A 13984-nucleotide genomic window follows, 5' to 3' on the forward strand; every position below is an offset into this window, starting at 1 on the left:
CAGCACAACAAACCAATTCATTTCCCCCTAACAAACAACACACGCGTAGTTACAGAAGAAACACTCTCTATTTACAAACCTAGATTGTCAACTTCATGACTTTTTCAACTAAATTTTATCTCGATATTCCATGTAATTCAATAAGCTATCATAAAAACAGTACCATTTTCCCTCCCTAATTTTTTTTTCCTCGTGGGTGGAAAATAAAAAAAAAAAACATAAAAAAAATATCTGGAGACGGCAGCACTAGCAATGCAAACTGTTTTATGGTTGACGAAAACTATAGGCTTGTTGGGTTGTTTTTGGATAAAATGATTATGAGAATTTGAGAATCAAGCAACTCAAAAATGCTAGCTTAATTAATTGAATATCCACAGTAAGTGACTTCTTCCCTGGTACAATGAAAAGCTGCAATGATCTGTCATCTCTATTTTTAAAATATTAAAACAAATCTTGCAGTAGAGCTTCCTTATTACAATTTGTCTCAAATGCCAAAGCAACTATCTTGGGACACTTGTATTCAATATTCCCTGACAAGTCTAATAAGTATGACTGCTCCTGAGAAGCATGTATTTCATTCTGGTAGTAGTACCAGGTAACAGTTGGTACCTGTTAGTAAACTACAGGCTCTAATGAGATAAAAAAAGTTTGGTGAGATTTGATTTATGCCATACCAGAAATATGGATAAAATACTCAAAATTATAATTACAGTAGAACCCTGTTATAATGTTCCTGCATATAATGTTTTCCTGCTTATAATGTCATATTTTTAAAGTCCCAATATTTCCCCCATAAGGACAATGTATTTATTTCCTGCATATAACGTTGATAAATAGTGTAATTTCCTGCTTATAATGTTTGCTTTCTAACATTCAATAAATGGGGAAAAAATGTTTTAAAACCAAATTATTCCAAAAGTTTCCTTTATGTATGTTTATGTTTACAATCACTGCCATACAATACATGAAGTTTGTTAAAATACAATTTTATGCAATACATATACTGAAGGTACACAATGTTCATAGTTACGTGTCAGTTGGCACCCTTAGTCAACGCTTCTCTTCTTTGCCATTCCAGTGGGTATTCAGATGCACGTACATAGTCCTACGATATTTAAGTTGCCAACCATTGAGCGAGGGCATAACTAAAAGTGTTTTCTATTGCTTACAAATAATTTTTTTTTTTCATTCATACGTAGGAATCCCAAAATTAAACATTTTCAGGTGGCGAAGGTGTAGATGTTCTCACTCTTAATGTTGTCATCATGAATCGTGAGACAATTTTACAAAAAATGAAAAATGTGGCAGTGTATCTTTAAAGACAAACAAAATTTAACCAGGGAACAAGACAAAGTTGAAAAATTGTTGGCTTGTTTCAGAAAATTCATGTATGAAGTATACTATCTTTGGTTTTAACATTAAAGTTGTTTACATAGCTTGGTGAGTCCATTGGTACAAAGCTCGAACATTGTTAAGTGCTAAATTGAGATTTCCTGCTTATAACGTTTTCCTGCTTATAATGTTTTTTTCTTGTGCTCCCTTGATAAACATTATAACAGGGTTCTACTGTATACGAAAACAATTGCAAAAATCCAAGCTCCAAACCTTAATTGTAATATGATAAATACTAATATAAGCATTAGTAATTAATGGAACCAAAATATTTGTAAGTACGAGATTCATCCTTGCAGGTGGATGAAAGTGTATTAAACTTACGTTTTCCTTAAGGATGTTGAATCTTTTTGGATCTATCTTAAAGCTAGTCAGTTTCTCTATGATCTTGTCCAACAGCACATGCTGCTTGCTGTTGTATCCACCAATACCAAGCTGCAACACACATGTTCTCAGTTACCACTAAGCAAAACCCACGCAAACACAACAGTAATACTTGCACAAAAGCTTAGTTATCATCCTCCTCTACCCAGTGGGCTTAGTGTCAAGGTCACTAATGTAACAATAAACAAATCTGAAGGACACTGAATAAATGACCCCAAAAATTATGATTATGAGTTTATAAAAAATACTTTATGGGGTAAAAATTATAATTCAAACACACAGAAATGAATAATTATTAAAATTAGTAAAGTTATACCATATTTACTAGCAGCATATTTGGTGCCACTTCTGTCAGTAGAGTGATTTGCACAGCCTTTTTTTCAAACAGCAAGCGGCAATTTGAAGGAGAAAAGGCAGCAATTATAAGGAAGAGAGTTTTATGGCTGTAGTTCATAAGCCATTCCTCAGAGAGCAAAGAATGCTGTGATATAATGTAGTTGCTAGAGAGAGTAAGAGGAGGAGGTGGAGGGGTGGAGGTGGGGAGGTCCTTGGCTAGGAGTGGTTATTCCAAAGTGTTATCCTGTCTCATCTGTCATGCCTGCCCCACACCCCTTCCTACTCAAAAGTTCAGAGAAAGACATAAACAAGAGGAGCCTAAGCGCTATAAGTGATGTAGTTCACAGGCAGATTGTGTAGTTTTCCCACTAAGTGGCGGTTCAGGATGAAGTAATTACTAGTGGTCTAAATTTCAACTAAGCTGTTTCCATCACAGTAAACTCACATCTTCCAGCCACCAGGCACAAGTTTACGATTATAATGCGACCATTAATTTTAGGTTTATCAGTTTTTATAAAAAGCACCACATTATATTCATGTAAATACGATAGATAAAATACCCCAACATAAAAATTTGTACTATTTCTCATTCTAGTTGTATTATGTTTGAAAGCCACACCCACGGCTTGGCTCCAGACACTCACGATCATGCCGTACTTGGTGTTGGTGAGCTCCCAGCGCAGCCCCGCCAGCTCGGCCGCGTACGCGTACTCGTTCAGGGCGTCCTTGAACAGCTGCACGAACATGTAGGTCATGTTGCAGCTGAGCGGGTCCAGGTACGCCAGTGGGCTACAAGCACAGCAACACTCTGCCCTCAGTGCACTGGTCCCTCGCCTGCCCCGTGTGAACAACTCAGCAGCACTGGTCCTGCTACTGCGCAAGTGCATCCACTCCGACACCTATGACGAATAAAAAACTACCCCATTGATGTGTTTAAAAATATATATTTTTTTTTAATTAAAAAAAAAAATATTTAAGGAAGGGAATAACTTTGTAGGGGAAAATTTTTATTTTAAATTTATTTTTATGGGCTACACATAAAATATAACAAGCAGTAAGTACATGCCACAATTTCACTTCTTATTCCATATAAGTCCAAATTCAAGTAACTATCTGAATAAAAATGTTAGGTACATTATTGAAAGGAAGGACACACCAAAAAATTAATGTGGTAAAAAAACAAACAATTTAGTAAACACCTGAGTGTCTTTACTTAATTTCACAAAAAATCATTAAAAATTAGTGATGTGAAGCAAGTTCCTCCATTCTTCTATTCTCGCAATTCTATAAGTGTTGACATTATCAAGACTCGAGGGAAGTTGATGCCAGTTTTCACATTTTTTTCCACTATTGCTGTTGTCAAGCAACATTTTTACTTATGCCAATTTTGATGATTCCTGTTAAATCTTACCCTCTGCATCAGATGTGAACAGATAATACTGCAGAGTGTCTGTTTCCTTCCTCCACCATAAATCACTGCAGACACAACACACTTTTAAAACCATGGGCATACAATGATATCAATTTTATCATTTAAAAAAATTAATTTATACTTAATATTTTAACATACTATGTAATTAGAACACTGATCCCAATTCCAAGTCAAAAATACTTAATCACTACTGGCCACTCATACAATTGAATGTTAATTATAACTGTTCTATTTTTACAAAAATTAAAAATCTTAAGATTCCTGAGAACTCCAGGACTTTCAACTACTGTAGGAATACTGGAGAAAACTTGCATGCAGGTAACACAGATGCTGCACTGTAATTATTACCTACTTAAATCTGTTCAATTCAACAAAATATTAGATTAAATAAGTGTTGTGTAATTTATTGTTTTCCAGAAGCTTACATTACTACTCTTTACTCTTTCGCTTAGCAGCTGCTGAAGTTGATGAAGTATAATGATAGTCACCTGACAAATTCAAAGCTGAGACTGGCCTTGGGCAGGAAAAACTCATCATCCTGCTTGAACCACACTCTGGAAAAAGGGTCATCCTGGATGATAACTGGGTGAGGAGACACCTGCACAACACAACACATACTTTCTCGTAGCTGCTTCTGCAATCAGAGTGACCTGTGAGAAGGTACTACTATTTTATAATGTTTTATGTGAGAAATTAATGTAGGGTCATTGCAGCTGGGTTTGATAAAGAGTACCGAGTTCAATCAAGATGATACAAGCTGAAAAACTATCGAGACTCACTTCGTCCTCCAGAGGAATTAGGTCGAAATCAGTAGGGATGAACTCATTCTTCAAAGGCAGCTGTAGATCATCACAGAAGTTGTACACCTTCCACTCCTACGACACGGGAAAGACAAGCCAACATTTCAATGGCGTTTCAACGGACAAACTACATCTGTAAACCTGACCGAACAACCCACCTCGATAGTTTCCGGGTTAATTGCCTCCAGCTTGTACCTTGTGCCATACCACTTCTCGACAGTATCGGTAAGTGACTCAAACTTCTGGCCCACCACTGCGACCCTGAAAATTAATACAAAATAACTGTTTTAAGTGTACTGTAGTTTAATTATTGTACATATTCGTGAAAGGTATAACTAAACCAACATAAATGTTACTGCATTTTAATATGACTGTGCAAAATTATAAGGTGCATGATTCTTCCAAGTTGAGTTGAACCTGACAGGAAATTATCTTCACTTTGTAAGATTACAGTAATATTAATAAAAAAAGAGCACTTGTAACTCAGTACACGTGATAGAAATGAAACTTCTTTGGCAATTAAAACACGGACTCGTACGTATATCGTAAGGGGTAAAATGGCAGAGAGAGAAAAAAAAATTCTAAAATAACACAGTGCTGGGTTTTTAACTTTAATTTATTTTTCAAGTATTTAATAATCCTAACCTTTTTTGTATCTATTAGAAATTTTATTAAAATACAAAAAAAAAAAAATATTCCCTGCACGGGATTTGTTTAAACTTTTTTAAACTAGCATATTGTTATTTGGACTTAACATACTTACACGCTTGTTGGCTCTTAATTGTAATAAGATGTTTGATTTAGTGACGAATAATTATCCTGTCAAACTAAAGCGTGAAAAGCATTATACCAGCAAAAAAAAATTGTTACACAACTAAAAGACTTATATAACACCATTTAACAATACTGATCTACACAAATAATTAAAATAATAAGGACTTGAAAGAACACTATTTTCTTGCAAATACGGCCCATGGCGTAGTGCACAACAATAAGATCAAACCCCATTGTGTTGCCCTCTGCCCAAATACTCCTTTACTGATGCCAGCAAGTTGGCAGGCGTCAGGCGCAGGCGGGTCCCTACCTCCGCGACCCGCCTATCCCTGCAGCAGGCAGGGTTCAACCTGAGCCACACGTCACCACGTGGACCCAGACAAGATCTCTGCACCGTCCAGTCAATTTTCCATCCTTTTTGCATCAGAAACATTTCACAACAATTACAATGTTTCACGAAAACGTTGCATTGAAATTCGGCCTTTGAATTTAACTCCCAACGTGGCCAAAGAAGTTTCACTACTAAATATAGAACTTTAATTTATTTTCATAGAAATACATTGAAATCAACCACTACTGAAATAATGAAAAAGTTAACCCGACTTCCAGAATGCTGACATCTTGTATAAGAAATGTTGTAAAAATAAATAACTTTACGAAAAAATTCCTGATGATGCAATACTTAGTGAAAAAAATTTATTTATTTCAAAGGAAATTATTACTAAGATTTTATATATTTATATTAATTTACATTTGAGATATTTGAGAGAAGTAATAATCATGTAGCATGAGACATAATCTTTGAAAACATTTAAATCTACTTTTAAAATGTTAAATATTAACCTCATCGAAAGGTTCGTTGTGAGTGCAAAAAAAATTGGTTGTCTGTAAAGTCGGTTTACGGACGATAGTTTAACGTGACAACGTCATAACAAAACATTTATGAAATGATTGCATACTTTTATAAATAAAATTGAATCATTTTTATTGAATTATTATCACTATTTTGTATGGATACAAAGAAGGAGTGAAATGAAATCTAAAATTTAATTGATAAATTTACTTTTATTTGCACTCATTAATTTAAATATGTTTATTACTTTAATGAAGAGATTATTTTAACTATAACTTTTATACATGTTTGCTATTTAACTTCTTCCAATCTGTGTTATAGGCCGATGATAGGAAAAGTAGGAAACAAATGGGAGTGTTTCACGTTTAATGTGCCTCGAAAAAGTCAAATCGATGGTTGTTCCAATCGAGTGGAAGAGAGATAGATGCTACGCAAGCGTACAATGAACGTAACGGGACACATCGTAATGGGACAATGTGCATTATGGGACACTTTTTCGTACGTGCAGTCGGCGTTCATCGATTTATTAGACGTCACGTCAAAAAAAAAATTAACTTTAATTTTGCATGCAAATATTTAATCAAAATAAAATAATAAATGAACTGGAGTGATAAAATAATATTATAATTGATATTTTATAAAGAAAAAAATTTGGGCTGGTTTAATTCTCGAATCTCACCGTATTTCGAGTATTTGAAAGATTCAGGAGTCAATGAAAAAGATTTAGGATTCGAGGTAAAGATTCAAAGAAAAATATTAGCGAAAAAATAGTACATTAAAAAAATCCACACTAGCAAACTCTTAAGTTTACTAGGCTTATTTAAGTTTCACTTTATACTTATTCTAATACCATTCCCCCAAATATTATTCTTTTAATTTATACTATTTATAATTTAATTTCAAATTATATAACATGTTCTCATCTGAAATTTTGGGACCCAAAAATATGGTGAAGCGCGAAATTGTGAATAACGTCAATATTCTGCTGTTTTTAAAGTTTTTTCCAAAATTTCTCAACACTTTATTTGGAAAAAAAAAGTTATGCGCAGAACACAGCTGTTATGCAAGTTGATCGATGCCATTTCTGAAAACGTCACATGGAAGGTCATAGATATTTAAAACAAGAAACAAATTTCAATAACAAAGTATTCATTATATCTCGAATGAAGTAGAATTTTTTTTACTACAGAGTCCATCGATTTTATTTCTGAATTTTACAAAAGCGATAAGATCCTATTTGTGCTGTGTTTTTACGTCTTGTATCTTCTTATCTTAGGTTATTTAGAAGGCAGAAAAAAGAAAGGTTGGCTTTGCCTACAGAAAAAGCTGCAACACATTTTATATTTATACCTGTTTTTACATGCATTTCTTTCAATACTTAACATGACCCAAAAATTTATTTTTTCAAATGGAACAATACGTGGTTTCCCCGTAAATGTTTGAACAAAACTGAAAATAATATGGTGTTTACATTTAACATTTTATAAATCTCATAAGTTACCCTCTTTTATCGCATAATCATAGCACCCACATAATCGTCGCACCTATATTTTAGGACATCAAAATTTGAATAAAAAAACCTCTCACGTAATCGTCGCATGATTTTTTGGTCCCGCTATTAGATTCCGAGCGCTTTGTGTGGGGATTTTTTCCATATAAAACTATGTAGTTTAAAGTAGAAATTTAATATTTATTCCGACATTACCTCTTACTTATTTAATTAACGGAAATTCAAAGTTGCCTGATGTATTAATTTTCTTTTAAAGACGTTTATAAACGTTATAACCTTTATCTGTTAGTTTGCGTCGCCACATTGTACCACTTACAAAAATGTAGCCAGCGCTAGTTGGCATCATTCATGTTTGGTAATGTTGCTTCCCGTATAGAACGTGCACACGTAGTCGAATATCGTTATCTCGCCGATTGCATGCAACGCGCGCTCTCTGTCGAGTGCCGAGTTAACTACATTTGATGGCCCGCACTCTTTCGTGGTAAGTGTGTACTACGATAGTTATGCATTCGTTCAGGCTCGCATTCGGATCACAGATTTTCTTTTCTATTCAAAGTTGGGTTTTTGATTTTTGTTGCATGACTTATTAATTTAAATTATTTGGCGTGCTCTTTTGTACTTCACTTTTTAAATAAATGTACTTTCAATGAATGGGTTTTGTTTTTATGAATAACTTTACCTAACAAAAATTTTTTTCCTTGCATAAATGTCACACCCCTACTTTTCAAACTTTATTTAGTATAAAATGTGCGACAATTTAGGCGATAAAACACGGTAAGTCAAGAAATAATTGTTAATGGTATGTGAAGATATGTTACAATGTGTTTAATGTACGTTTGCCCTACCCCCATGTTTTCATTTACTATAGTTGTTATTACATCTAGAAATGTACACATTATGTAGGTTCTGCCCTATTTATGCCAAAAGATAGAGTTGGTGTACTGCTTCATTTAGTACCTACCACGTGTTTTAATGATTCAATAGTATGTTATTTTAATTTTTTGGTTGAATTTAAGAAAGCTATGGAGATGATCTTATATAAATTTTTTTGAGATAGTATCTGAAACCCAAAACTGTTTTATTTTGGAAAAAAAATAACAAATCAGTAGTTCTTGTTTAATCAAGGGGAAAATATTTGTTCTTAATTTCCTGGCATGTTTTCAAATCATTGTGCAAGATGGTATTGTGATACTTCAAATAGTTTATCATTTTATCAAATGGTTAAGTTAGGTTTGAATATAATGTCATATTGTAAAATGGGTTGGTTGGTATAGGTTAGTGACATTTAAAAAACTGTAAAATCATTAGAAATTACCAATTTAAAATGTTGCTAATAATCTCAGCCACAAACAAGTACTACGAAAAAGTTAAAATTTGTAAAAAAATTTATTTATCTAATATAGTATTATTTTTTTGACCCTTGAAACCAGGATTTGGATTTGAGGTGTGGATTCAAAGCACTCTTTGAGATTCAGATTCGGATTCAAGAAACTTGGGATTCAACCCATCACTAATGTATATGTAGCCTCTTTTCATCCTGTGAAAATTTCATTGCATGGTGCACGTTCACTGTAAAATTCTCATCATTTTTTCATAATGCGCCTAAAGAAGTATACCTTCAAAAACCATTTGGAAGTCTAAAGCTCAACTGATCTATATAAACTGACATATACTCAGGTCAATACAGTAGTGCAAAATTAAGAATGAATGTCCTAGGAAAAACTTGCCCAATACACAAAAGCTTTAACTTTTTCTTTTCAATTTACCCTACTACCAAAAATATATCAATATTTTTTAAAGCCGTGATGGTCATTTTAATTAAAGATACCTTATCTTTTCAGGTACGAGGTAGCCAAGAACCATATCAATAAGGTCTGGCCGCCAATCACTGATCAGGTACGGGCCAGACAACACCTCTTCCAAGGGAAATTCCTGCAAAACCAGAGAAAAATAGTCTCTGAAATAGGTTTCACACACACTGTCTCCCAAATAAATTGTGTCTGGAAGAAATAGCTCTGAATCACAAGTGAGTTCATTGCTAGCTACTGTTAGCAGTTATACAACACATTTTCTTCAAAACTTTAAAAAACAAAACTACATTCACTCACATTAAGTTCCACCATTTCACACTGTTTTCACTTTTGCCACCTTGGTTTTAAAAACATAGTTTGGCATTTAAGCTAACCGACATTTTATGTACCTATTAACACCCTGCTTTAATGCATCACTCGGTCAGAATTCCATTTAGGCGTCCAAGCAGGAAGAGGTGGTGATTAAGGGCAGCTTGAAATTACTTTGGCTTTGAGTATTGTAATTTTTAATGAACTAAATATTTATGCTAAAAATTATTAAATATAAAATAAATACCATTAAAGAAAAATTAACATTTACTGTAATTCAAAATACACAATACTCTTTGGGGACATTCAGAGTAGCTGTACAAAAGAAGTATCGAACTTAAAACACATTCTAAGCACTATGATTAATATATCTTTATTTTTTATTACTAAACCAAATAGTAGTCAGTTATTTAAAAACAGCAACACCCTTATACTAGTCAGTGGGAGGTTTGTTTATTGTTCTACCCTTTACAAATTGCAAAATGTCAGTTATTTCCAGTAGTCGCTAGTTGGTAAAACTTACAAAATTAAAACTTCTAAAAATAATAATTTTCAAACTATGGATGATACACAGTGTGTTTTGGCCAATCCAAACTCCAGGTTTTTTCTAGGCTGCATTTTTCATGAGAAGTTTCTACATTAATAAAAATATACATGGATAAAATTTTTTGTTGCATCAGAGCTATTAAAACCAAACTCATCATTTAATAGTAAACATCAACCATTTAATATTATATAAAATAAAAAGAATACCAAAATAAATATGATTTTTGTTTGACTTCAGTGATAAGTGTTTTTCCTTAACATAATTTAGTAGCTCTTGTATGTTGTTTAAACTATGTGAGTAGTAATCAACAGCAAAACTTTAAGAAAAGACAGCATTGGTATAAAAGATACAGCACAGTTTAAACGTGACAATAATAATTATAAACATAATAAACAATTAACATCCTCATCATTGTTGCTGAGTTTGATAACTCATGTTCCTAGCTCTAAATTCTCATAAAGAGCCTTTAAATCACAGAAGTCTGTACATTATGGATTTTGAGTAGCAAATTAACTATCTGCTAATTACTCCTTCTTTTTATTATTCACAATAAGAAAATCTATTTAATACTGTACCTAGAATGTTAATAGAAAACCAGCAAACGTGGTTGCTGACCAAAGTAGGTATATCGTGGTAGGATAATTATGTTGCTGTCAATTTAACCAAATACTGAAAAAAAATATATAAATTGAAGCTGTTTATTTTAAAAATTATGGTAAATGTTTATTTTTATTTTATTTTTCTATCTTCTACATTTTGCTTGCAAAAACTATAAAAAAATTTGCTTTAGTATTTAAAAACAAAATCAGAGCAATTTTGAATTTTTTAATGGTAGGTTGGTTTCAAAATCGAAAAATATAAAATTTAAAGGATACAAGGAAAATTGGATTTGCTTTTACGTAGTTTATGATATTTTTATAATATTATATTAATCAGACAGTTCAGCTAGCTAATTCACAGTATTAAGTGTGTTAATTTACTCTTAGTAAAAGAAAATGCTACGAATTCATAAATTTTATTGATGTTATTTGATTACAAACTTACTTTACTACTTACTTTGACAAATTGAAACTAAAATTTTTTGTAACCCAGTGAGACAAAGAAACCAGGATAGTTTGCATAATGAACTTAAATATAAAGTGAAGGAAAACCTTCTCACATTTTCATTTTGGCTAACAGGTATGGGTTTATATGAAGTGTTAGTTTATTCATTAATAAATTATAGACATTCGTTTCCTAATAAAAGCTGGAGTTTTAATTAGAGAAATTTTTTGGTTTAAATAACTTGTGAACATATAAATTTATTTTATTTTAAGTAAAAAATAAATCTACCTAGTATGAAATAATAAAAGCAAAGGACTGAGCTATGTATTTAATTATATTATAGCAATAAGATAAACTAAATGTATTAATACATATTTATTGCTTTAAGCACAATATGTATAACCCAGTATTGTTTCGAACCACATCAAAATTTGCCCCCCCCCCCCCCCCCCCCCCCCCCCATCACGCACCAAAACCATGTGTTTTTCCATTACACTACTGAGACATATACTTTTAGGTGGAGACTAGGATTTATCAACATCGTAAAGCATTTTCATTACATATTTACAAAAGGAATTATAAATGGGTTTATATTGCTACACATGGGGCCACCATCTTGATGACTTCCGCTCGTGGGTATAACAGAAAAATAGAACACGTTCTACTATGGTTTTGGCTAAGGCTTCGGGTGTGAAAAACTTTTATACCCAGAGCCAGACCCCCTGAAAGGGTGTTCAAGTATTACCCACATGAGAGCAGGCACACTAACAGAAAATAAGTACAGTCAAACCTCTCTGAAACGACCCCTCACGGTTCCCAGGAATAGGATCGTAATAGAGGAGGGGTCGTAATAGATGTTTTCCGAAATTTTCAGTTGATTTTAACCCCCCCCCCCCCCTTTTTTTTCCCAAACCGCTACTCGCTAAGAAACCAGCCGTACAATGGCAGGATGCTGTCACTCAAAATGCTAGACAGCTTTGCTTTAAACCCACTTCATCCTTCATGACAAGTCATTCACCCTACAGGCCACCTCTAAAGAAAATATGTCAAAAGACAGTTTATTTTTACTGGTTAGTTTACATGTACGTTTTCTGCTTGCCGTAGTTAAATACACAGGGTCGTTCGTGACATCATTAGTTGGAACAGTTAGATTCTTTCAACAAATAACAAACTTAATTATAACAATAGGAGTTTTATAACAATTTTAACAATAATTCAATGATGTCACGAACCCCGGATTTAACGAAGCAGTGATTTTTCGAATACATTCTCGGGAACCGTAAAAAAATTGTACATTTTGACCAAAATGTGAAAATCAGAAGAAAAAAAATAAAAAAATAAAAACGAAATGAAAGATCATTAAAATCTGTTAATTTTAACACACAGCGTATTTTTGTGTCGGCTTTAATACTTCCAATAATGTTCATGTAAGAATAACCAAAAAATAATGGGACATTTCCTTTAAAAATACAGCAGCTGTAGCTAGTGCAACGTAAGTGGGAGCGCGGGAATCTCGTCTAGACAGGCTGGCGGCAGCACAGGCGGCGGATGCATGACGTCATACGGCTTAACTCTCCTTCCCTTGTCCAGACTTCAAGGTTCATCCCTCCCAGGCATACAAACCATCGTGTCTCTCTCCCCCTCCTCCCTCTACATCCTTTGGCATGTGAAACTGTCAACATCCTTCCTCCCCTTTACAAACTGCGTGCAACGAAAGAAAGGTTTGTATAGTCCATTTCTGGTAAAATGAGAAATTTTTAACCCTGGAGTGGGCGCATTCTTTTTTGTTACTTGTATGGACGCGTGGTTGAAATGTGTCACCCATATGTTTTTTGTTTTTATGGTGTCATATTTCAATAACTCGGGATGTTTCATGTGTGCCTAGTTTTATAGGTATTCTAAAAAACAGTAGTACCAATTTAAGAGGGTGAATTATATAATAACAATATATATTGAAACAAATGAAACTGCATCGCAATAAAACCATTATCCAAAAACATTGTATACATTGCTATCACAATATAATATATATCATATATTTGCTGCTTTTAATCATGCATTTATGTATATGCTCTTAAATTAAAATGTTTTCTTGGAGTTACTGGTCGAAAAATACCTACGTATTTGCAAACAATTCAAACATACATTGTGAAGGTGATCACAACCTTCCTTTCATTTATTAGCACCATCTTATTTTATGTCACCTATATTTATTTTACTTATGTGTCATGGCGTCATTTTATATTAAGTCAGCATGTTTCATAAGTACATTATTTTTATAAGTATGCTAAATCACAAAATAATACTACTTTCTTGTGAAAGTAAAAAATATAAAGCAATAAAACAATAAACTAACACAACAATAAAACCAAAAGCAGAAAATATTGTACTTATACATTAATGTCGAAACAAAACTACTTATGTGGTCCCTTTGCTGTATATTATCATGCATGTACCCTAAAATAACCATTTATTAGAGTTCCTGGTTAAAATACACTTACTTACAAACAATTGAAACATACATCGTACAAATCATCACCCCACGTCCATTCCTTGCATTTTTGGCACCATCTTCTTGTTGTGCGGTCTTTTTTTCGTCCACATTTACGACATCGTCCTCTGGAACCCTGTTTCGGATTTTCCGAAGGCTTTCTTGTTGAAGTCACACCCAGTAGAACACATGCACGTCGCCTCAATTCAATAGGCACTTGTGGCAATGCTGATCTGTACTGTATTTGAGGTTTGATCATTTGTCTGCTGATTGCTCCGACTCAGTATCATGTTCACTCTCA

The 13984-nt window shown here is 33.3% G+C and overlaps 1 protein-coding gene across 1 annotated transcript in view; it reads right to left on the reverse strand.

The window, feature by feature from the left end:
- Positions 1 to 13984, reverse strand: part of LOC134530658 (insulin-degrading enzyme) — a 56701-nt gene that overhangs the window by 14596 nt on the left and 28121 nt on the right. The window contains 6 exon segments of the mRNA XM_063365692.1: positions 1717 to 1827; positions 2757 to 2901; positions 4033 to 4142; positions 4324 to 4419; positions 4503 to 4605; positions 9310 to 9413. Coding sequence (XP_063221762.1) covers positions 1717 to 1827; positions 2757 to 2901; positions 4033 to 4142; positions 4324 to 4419; positions 4503 to 4605; positions 9310 to 9413 — 669 coding nt within the window.

The sequence above is a fragment of the Bacillus rossius genome, chromosome 3 (genome assembly GCF_032445375.1).
Source record: "Bacillus rossius redtenbacheri isolate Brsri chromosome 3, Brsri_v3, whole genome shotgun sequence".
Classification (NCBI taxonomy): Eukaryota; Metazoa; Arthropoda; class Insecta; order Phasmatodea; family Bacillidae; genus Bacillus; species Bacillus rossius.